Consider the following 16,951-nt stretch of genomic DNA (forward strand, 5'->3'; position numbering starts at 1 on the left):
GTTCTTTGCATTGTCTCAAAAAGAAATATGAATCGGGAATATTCAGAAGAAGGTGAGAATGTGACAAATCACAGGGACATTTTGATGGGATGTATTTTTCCCCAGAGTGAAAGAATTTTGCTTGTACAGAGTAACTTACAATAGTGTTTTCATTTGACCTTTACAAGGAGGTAATATCTCAGAGTGGACCAGAGTGGACTGATACTCACTTTAATCAGTTATTAGTTCAAGTCTTGGGACAACTCCCCATCTGCTCTAAACCAACATATGGAGTGTGTTGTAACTTTAGATGAATATCTCAGTCAGGAATTGTTGTAAATGGCAGTCCAGGTTTTGGTATGGCAACAATGGGAGTTTTTAAAAGAAATAAGTTTCAAGAGCAGATGTAAAATGTATACATTTATGTTCTTTATTAGTATTCACATTGTGGACAGGTACAAATAGACTTGAGAGGTTAATGCTAGTCTGTATCCCTTCCGGCATGTCTTGGGCCATCTGACTGCTGCTGTTATGTTATTAAGTAAATATCACAGTAGTGTTTTAAAATGATGTTGTATGCCATAATTTAGTTTGTCCTTTTGTATTTTGGGCCATTTCACATGTTCACAAAGCTCCTGTATCGCTGATGTTTTAAGAGCTGTAAACTGCTTGTCTGATATATAAATGATTTGTATATTTATTTTCATTCTGAATTTAGAGGTGCAATTCTGGGCTATATCTGCTTGTATGGAAAACTCATTTAAGCCCAGGAATGGTGGTGTAGGTTTCACTTACACTTTTTTCCTGGGGGGATGGGACTGGACCACCATTCACACAACCCAATTTAACACATTATATGAGTAGCGTGAGCAGGAATTACTGAGGGGGACCCCTGCTCCTTCATCCCTCCCAAAAACTGCACCTATGCTCTGGAAGGCCCTTTACCCACATCTTACTTTTCCACTGGTATCACATGTGTTATTGTGCACTGAGGAGAGCTAGTCTTGGCTTAAGAAAGATTCTGGAAAAGGCAAGCTCAGCTTCACTGTTACAGGAAACCTGCATAATGTGCAGGTCCTGAGAAGTGTTATTCAGCTTTCACACAATAATGGGGCGGTATTTATAATACCTGCATTGGCTAAGGTAATATAAATAAACTGTGGCCTAGTAAATTGTTTGTCTAAACAGATTTCACCATTTTATTTAAAAATACAACAAGATATGTGAGATGGGTCAGGGCCATCTTAAATCTGATAACAAACCTGTGTGGTACAAATGCGTCTGTTTTGGCCTTGGCCACAATGGGAAAACTGTTGCATGGAAAAACAGGATACAGTGTAAACATTTAAATGATAGTTAGATCACCTTTGCTAAGTAACTTAATACATCTGCAAGTAGGGGCATATATCAGGTGTCCTAATTAGATTTACAAAGAGATGGCTTTCAGTGGAGTATTGGATTTCTACTTCAGGAATACTTTTAAAAGTTTTAGATTGCAAGCCACTTAAAAATTAATGAATCTCAAATTTGTATTTGTGGTACACCATCGGGTAAGGACGATGACTACAAACCCATCTTGCGCACTCCATGTCCCCAGTACCATTACTTTTGTATTCAGTGTGTTGACCAAATAGCTTAGGATATTAAAAGCTTTCAGTTTGCATACTACATTTCTGTTCGAATAAGATATCGTGACCTCGTTGTACAGGCCGCCGACGTCACCGTTAGTCGTCTGGTCTTCAGTGGAGTACCAAGAGGAGAGACCGCAAAAGCCCGAGAGCCGCCTGCGGGAACTACAGCCTTATTTAAGCGCGAAAAAGCGGGGTCTTGCACGCTGTCTACAGAGGGAAGTTACCACGTTGTGAGTAGAATACTTTTAAATGAACTGATCGCTTATACGTTTCTTGTAGCGCAACTTAAAATTTGCTGTCGTGCAGTTGCCGCAATGGCTTAAGCTTTTGGTAGTTGGTCTACCTGATACTATAGTGACGGGAGCTAGTTGGCTAATGCGTGCGGTTTCCGCACTTATTGTTTTCCAGTTCGTGCACGTATTTGCCCCACCGCTTTGTCGAATTATGAATGCTTTTAAAAACGAATGAAGTTTGTGCAATAGAAAGTAAGTAAATTAATTGGCATTCAGGATGCCTCCTGAATCAATAGCTTGTTTGTCAGAGAAATTGAATAATTGGAAACTGTGTTGATGTTATTTAGCTACCGTGCGTCCCACAAAAAAGAGTGATATTTATCAGTTTATGAGAGAATGGAATGATCCTCACCAACGCGTACTTAGCGAAATTCCACCAGTGCGGTTGGCCTTTCTCCCCCTAATACCTCTGCCCACGTTTATAAGTATTAACTATCCCTTTGCAGAGTCGAAGCACATTTTTCTCTAGCTGCATCTGCATTTAGCTGCTTGACCTTTTTAAAAACTCAGCTAAACTAAGTAAAGTACTTGAATTCACATTTCATGTGTTTCAATTACTGTGTTTAGCTGGAAACCAGCAAAATTGGGCTAACATCAAAGCAGAGCTAAAAGCTGGCTCTGCATCCTGTTTAAGCCAGTCCAGATATCAACAGTGTATTTTCTATAACCCTTTGGCTGCGTAGGGAGCAGGAAATATGGGAGGATGCTTTATATGTGGTACAGGAAACTCCTTGCCCTTTGAACCCAATCTGTCTCCATGGGCAACCACTGTATTGTTGTCTAGAAAATGGTCTGTTTGCTTTCCGTTCCTGAACATCGTAAATCCCTTCTCATGAATCCTAACTGAGAACCGGTGTGCATCTCATCTCAGAGTGGATCGGGAATTGTTTGCAGGGTTGATTTGCTTTAGGTGAAATAAACTCACCTTCTTGAATCTGATGGAATTCATAGGGCCTCGCATTATCTATGTCAAGTCATCTCTCATAACTCAAACAAGCTGAGCCTGAGACACTAAGTTTGCATGTAGCTGTATTGTTCTTTTGTAAATGACGCTGAATAGCTTGAAATTGCTTGATATCATTGCTTACAAGAGTCAACACAAAAATAGGTTTTTAATCTCCCTGAATTTTCAGGCTACTTTTAGGGTATTTAACACCTTAAGAATCTAAAGTTGTTGGTTTAATGAAATATGGCTTTAAGGTGAATCTGTTTAAAACATTCACTGTCTACCTAGACCAGTGACTTTATATTACAAATAGAAATTCTGTGGAAATCTGCCAACGTCTTACTTTAGCAAACTGGATGACAGACCAAACGCAGTCTTTAACTTAGCTTTTCCATAAAACAGAGAATTAAGATGCTATTCAATTTTCTGCCTGGTAGACTCCCTTCTAAGCAGTAGACTCAAGGTTTTATTTGTTTGTTTGTTTGTGGTGGTGGTGGTGTCGTCAAAGAGACACATTCTTATTTTTTTTTCTTTAGGGCCCAGGGCCCTGAGCCCATGGCTGTTCCTACTCACTGAGCCAGGTTGTGCTCATTCTTCAGATCTTCGGCATCTGAATGAGTCATTGTTTTACTGAACACAATGACACAATAGCTATGCTCTTCATTACTACACCAGGTTGGGCTAATATGATACAAATCATTGTTCATTTTGGTTCTGGTGAAAGTGCAATTAAGTTTTTAAATAATTAAAATATTTTCAAACCACTGACTGGTTATAGTAGATTTGTTATATTTGAAAGTGTGGTGTTCTAGATGGCACTCACTGGAGGTTTATTTTATTCAAAACACTGTGTAAACACTTGTTTTAAATGCACTGCATATATATTCAAAAAAGCCTCTGCCAGGCTTCTCAGTGGTTGTCTCCTAGCACAGAGCAATGTAACTGTAAGACAAGCTTATGTTTTCTTACAAACAATCCTTTTAGGTTAGTATTTTTATCTCTTCTCACAAATTACCAACATAAAAAATGACTCAAATTTTGGCCATGTACACATTTTCATTGTCATCTACTCTTCATTATGTTGGTACTTTTTGCATTTACAATCAGTTGAATTATCCAGTACTATACAGATTGAAAATATGTTATAGGAAATATGTTTGCTAGATGAATTAGACCTCCTATAAAACCTTTGGCCAGATCCACTTTTCTTTGAGATGCTTAAGGAGACTGAGCTCTCTTCATGACGCAGCATGGTTCATTCTCATCTTGTGTGGGACCTGTGACAGTGTAGGTGCTAGTAGAAGGCTGATGTCATTTGCAATACACTTTTGCTAAGTGACATGTAAAGTCATAGACTAAGAATCAGGGAGGGTGAACTACCAACCTGTTTCTCTTAGTGCTACCAAATCCCTCCTCTTTATATTTAAACTAAGCCCAACTGTATGAGAAAATGGCTACAGGATACAGGATTGCTCATTTAGAGGTCCCATCTGAAATACTACATGAATACACTGCAGGGTTATGAGTTGCTGTAAGCGAATCCCTCCCCTTGGTCTGACTAGAGTGCAACTACCTTGCAAGCTTTTTCATCTTGTGCAGCACCCTGGCTGAATTGAGAGAGTGAACCTAATACCATCTTTGCAGTCAGTCTTCATAATGTCATATACTGTATCCTGTTACTTTAAAGGTATTGCTTGGGTGAGTAACATTCTAGGATTTCTTGTGCTGATTAACAAAAATTGATGTGGGTAACCTTTGGAGCAGAAATTGGCAGGTAATGAGACTAACGTAGCCTAATCTGAAAACAAGAACTTCAGAAAAATTACTATTTGTAATGTTCACATGTAAAAAGAACGCTATATAATCTTGTATGTGTTGAGAAGTGTAAATGTGTGAGGGTTTTGGTTTTCTGATGGCCAGTTTGTTCACACCTGGCAGGCAAGTTAATGTGGCTAGAATCACTTTAAATTTACTTTACAGTTGACTGTAATAGTGATTTATTTATAACATTCTCAGGAATCCATTAAACATTATCTCACAATGAGAAGACATGTTCTGTTAGCTTTTGAAAATGTCATAATTTCTTCTAATGTAAAATTGCAAGTAGATGATAATCTAGACTAGTGCTATGTTTTAATAATCTTGTCATAGGTTTGTGAAAGTAAATAAGTGCATTTTAATGGGATAGTTGTATACAGTCAGTGAATGTGTGTGATGTTTCTCTAATATGCAGTTGTCTTAGTGTATCATACATTATTTACATTTAGCTGACAATTTTATCCAAAGCGACTTACAATTATGATTGAGTACAATTTGAGCAATTGAGGGTTAAGGGTCTTGCTCAGGGGCCCAACAGTGGAACCCTGGCAGTGGTGGGGCTTGAACTAGCAACCTTCTGATTATAAGTCAGGTACCTTAACCACTGAGCTACCACATTATGTCCTAACAAATACTAGATACTTTGAAATTATTTTCTCTCTTCATAAAACACCTTACAGAGCTTTGTGCTTTAACTTGTGTTTTGATAAACCTGTTTAACTCAAATATTTGCAGTGTTTGTCGGAAGTGGGACATCAATCAGATTGTGTGCAATTAGTCAGCATGCCCAGTCATTTCACTGGTGTCTTCTGGAGGAAAATAGAACATACTGATGTTGTGCTCCAAACCTTTTGTTCACCTGCCCTCTGCACAGAGCAAGGCATGGCTTACCTGACTGGCATGCGCACTGAATTCACAGTAAGGTCATTAGACACGATGTATGAAGCTGTGTCTGAAAAATTGATAATTGCACCATGGGAATCACCATGGACTTGGCCAGTGCCTCCAGCACTGAGAATAAATGTGGACCGAGGGAGTGTTTGCCAAGGGGAGCACTGATCTACCTGGCCTTCAGCACACCTCAGACATCTGGCAGGGAGGCGCCTCGTGTCCTAATGGATCCTACCTGCAGGAGACTGTTTAGAAGCCCCGTTCAGTTTGTTATATGCAGTTAATACAAATCTCTTGAAATTGGGCCGCTTGCAGCGTGACTTTTAATCAACTGACCACCACAGTGGCCGGGCGTGCATTCACACTGTTTCTGTAGCACAGTGCTGTTCTGTCTGAGTTTACTGTCCAAACATCCTGTTATTTTATTACTGCTGTCTGGCAATGTGGCAAACATGCCTGTCGCAGCTGGTTTTCCCAGTAGTTAGTCCTCATGCCTGATACTTGTTTGAAGTGGGCATTCATGTATCTGAATTTTGCAGTAAGATGTCACAACACTTGGTGTGGTTTGTTCACTGACCAAAACATCTAGCTGCTGTACTGTCTGGCAGGTGCCAGAACATGCCTTTCAGTTTTGGTCAAGGCCTAATATCTGATGCCTGACTTAGGAGGGGACTTTTTGTTTCAGCTGAACAGTTTATTAGTAATTTGCTTATTATGCTGTTTGCCTGTCCCAACTTCCTGCCTGCACATGAATGTATTTCCTTTCCTTTTGCCTTGTGTGCTCTGTAGGGCTGCTGTATAGCTGTTGAGTGCAATGGATGATGGGAAGCCTGTGTGGGCGCCCCACCCGACGGATGGGTTCCAGCTCGGCGTGATGGTGGACATCGGTGCTGACACACTCACTATTGAGCCACTTAGTCACAGGGGCAAAGTAAGCCAGAAATTCCCCTTCTTCCTTAGATGAACGCTTCCTCATCATAGCAGAATGCAAGATAAACTGTAAAATGGCAATAAAAATGTGAAATTGATCATCTAAATGTGTTTTAGGAATAGTGTTCATTTAGGTATAGCATCCCCTTTTTTTGGATTAAGGCACTTTTCTGTGGTGCTCAAGACTATATTAGAATGTTCAGTGGTCGTGCATATTAGTATTAATGAGTTATTAGGGGCTGGTAATAATGGTCATCGTTCACGCTCCATGGCATTTCATTCAAGGAGATCTCTTGTTGTTCCAACGAGTAATAAGTCCAACGTGCAAACTCATGTATGTAACGCAGGTCTGTGCTGTATAAAGGTGTCTCTTGCAGAGGCTGTTAATAAGTAATGACTCTTGCCTATTGCAGGTGTGCTGGTCATGTTGCGCTCTGGGCAAGCTCATTAGAAGAATAAGCCACCTGGACTTAACACTCTCCCTTAGAGAAACAGACTTTGCAGTGTTGGTGGAGAGTTCTGGCTAATATTGTCTGCTTCATTACTTTTCCCTCAGTTCCCTGAGACTATCAGCGTTTGTTTGGTTACCATTATATCTCACTCAGTCATTTTGCTCAGTCACAGTTAGCTTTAGTATCTCCAAGCTGTAACGTGATCCAGTTTTTTCTCAGAAATATTTGTTGACATGGAGTTTCTAGGTCAGAGATGGTGAATTGGGGGATTTGAAAGTTGAATTCTGTGGTATGTTTTGACTGTGGAAAAAGACCAGTCATTTGCCTTATCTGACTGTTGCCCTTTCACGTAACAGAAGTACTAATAATGCTGTAGCTTGTGTGAGATGCTACATGTCAGAGATGCTTATAACGTCGGGTGAATTGGCCTTTGCCACATTTACTGTTAGTCGTGACGTCTCTTTAAGTGGAAATTATACCATGAAATATCCTAGTGTTATTGCTAGGCACCTTTGTTGGCTATTATTTTCACAGGACTTCTATTATATAGGATGTTATGTTGTGGGGAAATTGAAGTGCTTTAAAAGCAATGCATACCTTCATTTGTACAGAAAGTGAGCTGAGAACCACACAGAAGTCACTTTGTTCTGTGTGCTATTTCAGTTTCGAACTTCTATTAAACTTGCGACCTTGGGTGTTTCTGGAATACCTTCATGGTTCATGAGAATGTTTACAAACATGGGTGACATGACAGGTTTTAGTGATGTTCTGTTTGGATTTTCAGACTTTCTTGGCTCCCATCAGCCAAGTATTCCCAGCTGAAGATGATGTCAACAAGCACGTAGAGGACAACTGTGAGACTCTTACTATTGTCATCTCCAATCTATAGAAAGACATCATTACGTAACATGATTATTGGCATATACATAATGTTTAGCATGACTTGCTCAGTTATGTGGATTTCTTCATTTGTAGGTTCTCTAATGTATTTAAATGAAGCCACTCTTCTGAATAATATCCGTGTCCGCTACAGTAAAGACCTGATCTATGTAAGTAAGATGGAATGGTCACAATTGCTGGGAACCCTTTTCCTCTAGTCGTCTAAAGATTTGAGCCATAATTAATCTAAACTGCTGCACTTTACTCTAGTTGCATGGACATTTGTGGTGTGTAGTTTGAGCTTTTAAGGCTAGATCTTGAAGAAGCGTCGTCTTTTTGCCAACTCTTTGGCTTGAGACTCTGGGTAAAATTGTCCCAGTGAGGACGCAGGTGAGAACCCGATGGGCGTGTTGTTGCAGGTGCGGCAACGCGCTCAGCCTCCCTCATTAGACCGGCCGGCTCCTCGGCGTGTGCTCACGGCCGGGTCCCTGTGGGCTTCGCTGGGGCGACCCGTCTCACATGACCCGGCTAATCTGGCCCAGCCACTATCGGGTTGCCTGCAGCACTTAATTAGGTCCTGTGAGGTAGGGCTAAGCAGCACTGTGAGGTGTGGCCCCAGCTCCCCCTGCAGCTGCAGGCCCTGCAGGGCAGCCGGGAGAGAAGAGGAGAAGGCACATGTTAACCAGGGCTCCAACGTCACCGCAGGTGGTACTAATGGGCTGCTAAGGGAAGCTTTTCCACTGATCACTTGAGGCCATTCCCTTCGTTAAGACTTGGAACGCAGTAGAAAAAGTCATATGGTCATTAGGAATGTTTGGGGTTTTTATTTCCCTAAGGTGTATGCAGTATCTGTTGCCATTTATTTATTTTTTTTACTACCCCCCAGACATTTGTGGCTAACATCCTGATTGCTGTGAATCCCTACTACGATATTCCCAAACTCTATGCCCTGGAGGCCATAAAGAGTTACCGGGGCCGATCTTTGGGAACCCTCCCTCCACATGTATATGCTATTGGTGAGGGCACAAGCTCAAAAAACGCTCATTTGAATGAATGAATTGCCAATTAACCTATCCTTTTTTAGCCTTCTGTATTTTAATTAATCTCTCTCTCCCTCCCTCCCTCCCTCCCTCCCAGCTGATAAGGCATATCGAGACATGAAGGTTCTGCAGATGAGTCAGTCCATCATTGTGTCTGGTGAATCTGGTGCTGGAAAAACAGAAAATACAAAGTTTGTCCTTAGGTCTGGTCAAAGAGTCCACATTTAAAGTAATGGAATGCACTCGAAGACAAAACATAGACACAGTAGGGATGAACTGACTGAAGTCTTTGTTGGCACATTCTGTTTCATTTAGATTTAAAAAAAAAAACAGCTCAACACTGCTCAGGGTCACACTGTCGATAAACACTGATGTGGGACGTGCTGTAATTGTATGGAACAGTAAATAATTATGTTCTCTGATTATCCCAGATATTTAACCACATCATACGGGACAGGTCAGGATATTGATGAGAGAATTGTTGAGGGTGAGCACAACTGTTCTTAATCTTATCCTTAACATTGCGTTAGGCATACAGTAATAGCAGTTTGTTGGCCGTCTTGCTGCAGCCAACCCCTTGCTTGAGGCGTTTGGAAATGCAAAGACTGTGAGGAACAACAACAGCAGCCGTTTTGGAAAATTTGTGGAAATCCACTTCAGTCAGAAGGTAGAGCAGTTCAGTATTTTTCATATGTGACATTCCGTGCAGGATTTTTAAAGTCTAAATGTACATATTGCAAGACACGTAGTCTTTGTTCCACACAACTGAACTAATTGATCTAATGGGTGACTTCTAACTGGCCTCATGTGTTCTGGGTCTGCGCTCGTTCTCATTCTGAGTGAACGTCGTCTGTATTGCTTTTGTGGTGCAGAATGAGGTGGTGGGTGGGTTTGTCTCACATTATCTGCTGGAGAAATCTCGCATCTGCATGCAGAGCAAAGATGAGCGCAATTACCACATCTTCTATCGGCTCTGTGCTGGCGTCTCCGAAGACCTCCGCAGCGTGCTGCACCTGAGCTCACCAGACAGTTTCCGGGTCAGCTCCCTGTCCTCATACTCTAAACACACACATACATTAGCCACCTGATTTAAACTTCAGTTAGTAAGGGGAATTTGTAGCTAACTGTAGAAGAATAGGACAGGAATGTTTAAATACTCCATTAAGCTGGCATAACTGGACTCTGAGATGTGGCGACCCCCGCGATTCTCTCTGTTCGTTAATCATTAAACAGTAGTGCTATTTATAGAGTGCTCTGAAGATAACAATATAGTCATATTTCAGTTTTCCCTGAAATGTATTATTAGTTTCTCAAATGGCATAGTTCCTGTAACAGCAAGTATCAGCAAGTACCACTAGATAGCATGTTTGTCTTGTGTTCCTTTTAAACACATTTTATTATTCAGAGAAGAACTAATCAGAAATGTTTTATACTCTAAGATTCTTTGGTAGGATATTACTATAATGATAATCTAATATGAAAGTGTCATGGTTTTGAGATACCTCATGAATTCCTGAAATGCTTGTGTTTTTCATTCAGTATTTAAATGGCGGCTGCACCAGGTACTTTGCCAACAAGGACTCCGATAAACAGATCATGCAGAATCGGAAGAGTTCAGAGGTAGGAGAGGCATTTGCAAACCTTTACACAGCTTTATATGCTTGGGCCCTGATGAATGAGCCATAGGTGCACAGAATATTACCAAACAACATACCGAAACTCAATGTAAACGTTAAATATGAATGGTATAGTGGTTAGTGTTATGTTAAGCTTGGTTATCTTAAGTGATCTTTGAGTTAGAGCCAGTAATGAGGTTAGAGATGGGAAAATGCACATTTCTTCGTAGGTTGATTGTGGATTACTTAAATATATTTAATAAAAATCAACATCTGCCCCGAATATGGTAGTGAAACGTGGCATAATAAGTAGCAGGGTGTCCAAAAATAAGTTTGAAGCACTACAGACGGCATTCTGTTAGCTGTTCATCTCTCTGAGCTTGCTGTCATCCCAAAACGTACCAATCCACGATCACCAGACAGATTACGCCCTCCGACAGCAGTAGCACTGCGGTGACACTTCTGCTTTTTGCAGCATAGGCTGAGCGTAGCTTTTGCAGTTCAATAATTTTGCAGCTTGTGTGTTATATTTGACCAATATATTTATTGTTATTTTTCACTGTGTGTTTGGGAACAGCAGTGTATAAATGAGGTGTAAATGAAGTTGCATCACGCGCTGAAAACATAACCTTGCATAGCTCTGTATCCACTGAACATTCCTGCTGAGCATTCCCGTTGAGCATTCCCAGTGTTCTCAGCAGTAAGAACTGACTGCTGGCTCCATTTGCCCACCTTAAGGACAAATACTTACACTTATGAATACGCACAAAAAAGCAGAAATGAAATAAAAATCCCATTACTGTCATATGATCAATTACAGCTATATTGCATTAGCACCACTAGGAGCTTGTTGGAGGTAATGTAGGAAGGAACTGTTACTGTAATTTTTTGATCTGAATGAGAACTGGTTCTGGTTGAATTTAGTTCAAGGTTTTGATGAATTATGTAAAACCTGGTTTGCATGTAAATTTCATTCAGTGGTTTTTGTAACATTTTCATATCGTTTGCTAACACAGAATAAGTGTTGTTAACCAGCCTGTTTTAACTGCATATTGTTTAAATCATCTTTACAAAAGTCCTAGACTCCTTCACAAGGTGTGTTGCTTGTGTTAACTATAGTGTATATATTAAAAAATAAAACCAAAACAATAAGTGTTTTTTAACACGTTTCATGCTGTCACATTACTATTTACTGTACTTGTGTTTCATTAGGTGTATATAGTAACTGAACGTTGTATGTTTCCTTATCCACCCTGAAATCCAGGACAAAAAGGTGACATTTCTGTAGCTTATTTCTGTTGTCTGACACTTCCCGTGATTCTGATTGTTTCTTCCATGCTCCTATTTGCTGTGACACAGGTGCATGGTTGTAGACTGCACACAGGTCTAGTTGGACATCTAGTTGGAAATATTGGACATGTCCCACATGTCAGCCTGCATTCCTCAAGGACCACAGAAGAGCAAGTTTCGTGGCTTTAGCTCACCCGAATAAAACTCCTCAAATAATTCAGTAAATCAAGCCCTTTGTCAGTTGAGCGCCGGTGTGTTGGAGTGTGAAAACGCTGCAGTTGGCCATGCTTGGCCCTATAGGACCGCGGTCTTGCACCACTGAGGGTTCTGGCCATTGTGGTTTTAGCGTGCCCACTACTAGCTCAGTGATTCAGATCTGCTGGCTTACTGAAATGCAGGTTTAACAGTCTGTAACTACAAGAGACGGGTAGTTACAGGTAGTTGCATGCGGCATGACCTTGTGTGCTTTGGCGTTTTGTTTTAGTCTGATCTTGATGCTGTGACGGTTCTGACTCTCTTTCGGGTGGTTCCTGTAGCATACAAAAGCAGGTTCCCTGAAAGATCCTTTACTGGACGACTTGGGGGACTTCAAAAGGATGTGCGGGGCTATGAAGAAGATCGGCCTGGACGACACCGAGAAGCTCAACCTCTTCCGAGTGGTGGCGGGAGTCCTGCACCTGGGCAACATAGACTTCGAAGAGACAGGCAGCACCTCCGGTAGGTCTCGCCTTTTCCCTCTCTGTTTTCAGCCTTTCCTCCTAAACTTTGAGCTTGCGTTCACAGAACTGCAGCGAATGGATGCATTCATCTTAATTTTCTTGGTCAAAGGATATTAATATCTAATCCATAGCAGTAGGTCACTGAGCAGGATGGGGAGGGTACACGTCTGTGCTACTGAGGTGACGTTGCCCGCTGTAGAATGAGTGGACTGCAGGTACATCGTTGGAAGGAGAAATGTTTTCCTCATTTGCGTTTTACACCACCTCCCCTCTCTGTGCTGCTTCAACCGCTCTGCGGGCCATGTGACGGCTCTTTCTGTTCCCAGGTATTATTATTCTTCCTCTTCTGTGCGAGGCCGAGCACCTTTTACAAGACTGATGTTTTGCCATATCCCACTGGCGGCCAGGCTTCTCTCCTGAGGCCTTGAACTGTTTTCAGTGTGCGCTTAGAAGATGAACCAACACTCTCTGCTGAGCTCTGTTTTAAAGTGCATTTATTTCAAGGCTGGCACTGGTGGATATGCTTTCAGAAACATGGCTTAATTTAAAAACTATATGCATACCTCTATCCTAATGCTTCACCTTTAACCAACATATCAATGTATAGTGAAATTGTGTTAATTCTATTATTTTAAAAAGCTCGCAGAGAACTTGTTTAATCGTGAACATTTGTATCGGATATTTCTTTTTTTCAAGAACACATATGTCTGCCTCCACATGCTACGGCGTGAATGTCAAATCAATGTTTCCCTGGCAGAGGATGAGTCATAGCTAAATGCTGCTCGTGTGGCAGGGTGTGCAGAAAATGCCCAACCCTGTGTTGATGTTGTCTACCGCCCCCTGCAGGTGGCTGTGTGCTGACTAATCAGTCGAACCAGACCCTGCAGCACTGCGCTGAGCTCCTGGGCCTGGACCAGGAAGACCTGAGAGTCAGCCTCACCACGCGGGTCATGCTTACCACTGCAGGGGGCGCCAAAGGCACCGTCATCAAGTAAGAGTCCCTCCTGCTCCCGCCCCGTGTGACCAGGCCAGCCTGTGTGATGGTCATCAAACCGAATGCATTCATTAATGGTACATGAAACAAAAATGACCGCATTCAGCAGTATTGCGAAGAAAAACACAGCACCCTCAAGTGAGCTTCTTCGGAGTGTGCACCTTTTTGTTCTCGTGCATAGACTCCTTGGTTCACAACTGATCGTGCTCTCTGTGGAGACAATGCCGGTTCCTCCTCAGCCCGTGATCCGGGGCCGGACCCTGTTTGCTTCTCTTAAGTGCCTGTTCGTATCAAGACACTCCCTATTGATGCGCAATGGTACGCCGTGTCCTGTGGCGTGAGTGTGCTCAGCACGGTCTGCTCCCCTTTGCTGCGCCAATGTCCTTCAGGATTACATCTCACCAATTTGGCTCGTTCCCGATCCTCATCTCCTTGTTTATTCCACACGCCGGTGCTGTGCTGACAACCGGCGCCGCGAATGGCCAATCTCAGCCTCCTCACAGCAGAGATATGGTCACTTTAATCAAATCTGGCACAGGACGGATTGACTAAGGGATCGTAAAAGTCGTGCTTTTATTGAAGACCTTCTTTTACACTTAAGCAGGCATATTTTTATCGATTACATAAAGTCGCACCTGTCCGAACGAACTCGCTGTTCGCCTGCACCTTCCAGGTCGTGGGCAGGGGACCAATCCTCTTGTCCTTGGAGAACAGTACTGTACTCTTTCACTGATATCATCCCACACTCCCTTTACAGCACGCTGACACAGGCTCAGGCTTCTCAGGAGAGGTATTGGCCGAGCCCGCTCAGCCTTGGAGCACACTGTTGTGCTCTGCCTTCTTCAGATATGCTTTCGATCCACTTTTGTTTGAATGATGGCAGAAAGAGCGGAGGATTAATATTTAACCGAGCACAGATGCTGGACTGGGAGTATTTTGCTGCTGATGAATAATTCATGTGTGTCTATGGGGGAGTCACCTGGGGGGTTTAGGCACTGCCAGAAGACCCGTGTCAAAGCTGCAGAGCACGCTACCCTCCCTCATTCATGCTGCATTTCCTGTCTTATTCTGCGGTGAATAGCAAGGGGCAATTTTCTAGCAGCACTGAAGCGGCGATGCTGATTCACACCGTGAAATGCCATAAATGCCGCCGCTTTGCACTCGCCTGCATCCGTCACTTTTTCTCCCTCCCGTCGAGCGCCCAGCTCAGGGTATTTGCGCACTCCGCTGCGTATAATGAGACGGGTCGGAGCGCCTCGTGACGCTGGAAAAAGTACACAGAACGCGCGCCCAGCCCTTTCGGACGAGCACGCGTGGCCCTCGCCCATGACCCGCGCGCCAGTCCCGAGTGCGCCCATCTCCCTGACGCTCGGGCTTCGGCAGCTTTCGTTTGGAGATCTCTGGCCCGGACCAGCTTCCCTAAGCCAAGCGCGAGCAACTCTGAGCCCAGAGCAGAGCACTGCAGAACAAACCCACTACGAGAGGAAGTGGGGCCATCCATACTAGCGGAGCATTAGCATTCGTGAGCGACTTGTGGCTCCCCAGAGAGGTCCTGCCTGGCTCTGTGGCCATGATCAAGGAATCCAGCAGGGAGTTTCTCCTAGTGCACAGTCAGTATCTGCAACATTATGTCCCTGCTTTGCCATAGGGGGTGTGTGCTCTGCAGCAGTTCTAACTTTAGGAGACTAGTCTGTTTTCATCATTGATGTCTCAGGAACCCCACAGCTCCAGTTTTGAGAATGAACCGATTGATTTGAATAATTACTCATTAAATTAATTAATTAATAATGATTTATTAATAATAATTAGAATTTATTTATAATTTAAGATGATTACTGATATAATTAATATCGGAATCTGATGGTCCTCTGTGTGTCATCTCGGTGTGTTGGAGCTTAGGATGCTTTCCCACATTTCCTTAAACATGATGTTTTTGTTTTGTCATATAATCATATACAGTAAAATAAAATGCTTCTCTTTACATATCCCAGCTTCTTTGTGAGCTGGGGTCAGTGATTGTACAGTGCCTCTGGAGGCGCAAGGGTTAAGGGTCTTGCTTAAGGGTCCAACAGTGGCTATATGGCAGAGCCAGGCTTCAAACACACAACCTTCTGATTGATGTCCTATCCACTAGGCTACCGAACTCTGCTTTAACAGTCTCTAACTACAAGCGACAGGTAGTTACAGGTAGTCGCATTGTGTGACCATCAACCAAATTCAACCAAATCGGCCTTGTAAGGTGAAATAATCAAGAAGAGTGCAATTTCAGAGACACTCTTAAACACTTAAAAAGAAACTCTTAAAATCTTTTTTTTTTTTTTTTTTGTGTGTGTGTGTGTGTGTGTGTGTGTGTGTGAATGTGTTCTTTGGCCTTCACCTTTTGACTTTTGGTCAGTACTGTTAGAGCGTTGGAGCGAGGGGTACAGGGATGACCACGTTTGGTACGGGATGATCTGAAGCTGAACGTGCGTGCTGATGAGGGTCCTTTAGCAGAAGCTCTAACCCAGTTTTCTCACTCCTTCTGGCCCACTTCATCACTCCCCAGGGTGCCGCTGAAGGTGGAGCAGGCCAACAACGCGCGTGATGCTCTGGCCAAGGCAGTCTACAGCCGCCTCTTTGATCATGTGGTCACACGGGTCAACCAGTGTTTCCCCTTCACAGCCTCCTCCAATTTCATCGGAGTGCTGGACATCGCGGGCTTCGGTAAGCGCCTGAACTGCCGATGGGGCTAGTGCATGTGTTGGCCCTGCGTTTTCTGATGTTAAGTGCCCCATGCTTCCTGATGATCTATATTCACATTTGAAGCTTGTTTTAGCCTTAACCTGCATTCATGTCCAGGACAAACTTTAACCATGGTCACATACTATAAAAAGTGTCAGTAACCTTTTAAGCTCTTTTGCTGGCATGAAAGTTTACATTTGAATAACTTGATGATGATAATTTACTTTTACCACACCAAGAATACACTCTGAATCACCGAGAGGCTCAGTCAACACCTGTATGTTTAGTATTTTTAGTAATATATTTTATTCCCTGAGAGGAAAAAAACCTAGAATTAAGACCATTAATTTCACATTGTTACATAATGTAGCTTTATAATTATTTTTTAAATTGGATATTTCATTTAAGTAAACAAACATTTTGACTTATTAGAGATCATGGTTTTTGCCTCTAGAGTATTTTGAGCACAACAGCTTTGAGCAGTTCTGCATCAACTATTGTAACGAGAAACTGCAGCAGTTTTTCAATGAGCGCATACTGAAAGAGGTGAGTGGTCAGCCTGTCACTTCGCTGCTCACCATTCTTGCTACAATTTCAGATATTCACAGCGTATCCGGTAGCTGCTTTGCAGCTGCTGCTGACGATATGATTTGGGGTTTTTAAAGGAGCAAGAGCTGTATCAGAAAGAAGGCTTGGGAGTGAATGAAGTCCATTATGTTGATAATCAAGACTGCATAGGTCAGTATCACTCA

The 16,951-nt window shown here is 42.5% G+C and overlaps 1 protein-coding gene across 1 annotated transcript in view; it reads left to right on the plus strand.

Annotated features, from left to right (window-relative positions):
• Window positions 1-1,738: 1,738 nt before the first annotated feature.
• Window positions 1,739-16,951, plus strand: part of myo6b (myosin VIb) — a 32,224-nt gene continuing 17,011 nt past the window's right edge. The window contains exons 1-15 of the mRNA XM_035533051.1: window positions 1,739-1,840; window positions 6,348-6,489; window positions 7,725-7,794; window positions 7,916-7,989; window positions 8,706-8,835; window positions 8,957-9,062; window positions 9,291-9,346; window positions 9,429-9,526; window positions 9,732-9,896; window positions 10,399-10,479; window positions 12,302-12,482; window positions 13,331-13,475; window positions 16,024-16,181; window positions 16,654-16,745; window positions 16,865-16,937. Of these exons, the coding sequence (XP_035388944.1) occupies window positions 6,373-6,489; window positions 7,725-7,794; window positions 7,916-7,989; window positions 8,706-8,835; window positions 8,957-9,062; window positions 9,291-9,346; window positions 9,429-9,526; window positions 9,732-9,896; window positions 10,399-10,479; window positions 12,302-12,482; window positions 13,331-13,475; window positions 16,024-16,181; window positions 16,654-16,745; window positions 16,865-16,937 (1,546 nt within the window). The 5' untranslated portion in view covers window positions 1,739-1,840; window positions 6,348-6,372. The remainder of the gene's footprint in view (window positions 1,841-6,347; window positions 6,490-7,724; window positions 7,795-7,915; window positions 7,990-8,705; window positions 8,836-8,956; window positions 9,063-9,290; window positions 9,347-9,428; window positions 9,527-9,731; window positions 9,897-10,398; window positions 10,480-12,301; window positions 12,483-13,330; window positions 13,476-16,023; window positions 16,182-16,653; window positions 16,746-16,864; window positions 16,938-16,951) is intronic.

The sequence above is a fragment of the Electrophorus electricus genome, chromosome 13 (genome assembly GCF_013358815.1).
Source record: "Electrophorus electricus isolate fEleEle1 chromosome 13, fEleEle1.pri, whole genome shotgun sequence".
Lineage (NCBI taxonomy): Eukaryota > Metazoa > Chordata > Actinopteri > Gymnotiformes > Gymnotidae > Electrophorus > Electrophorus electricus.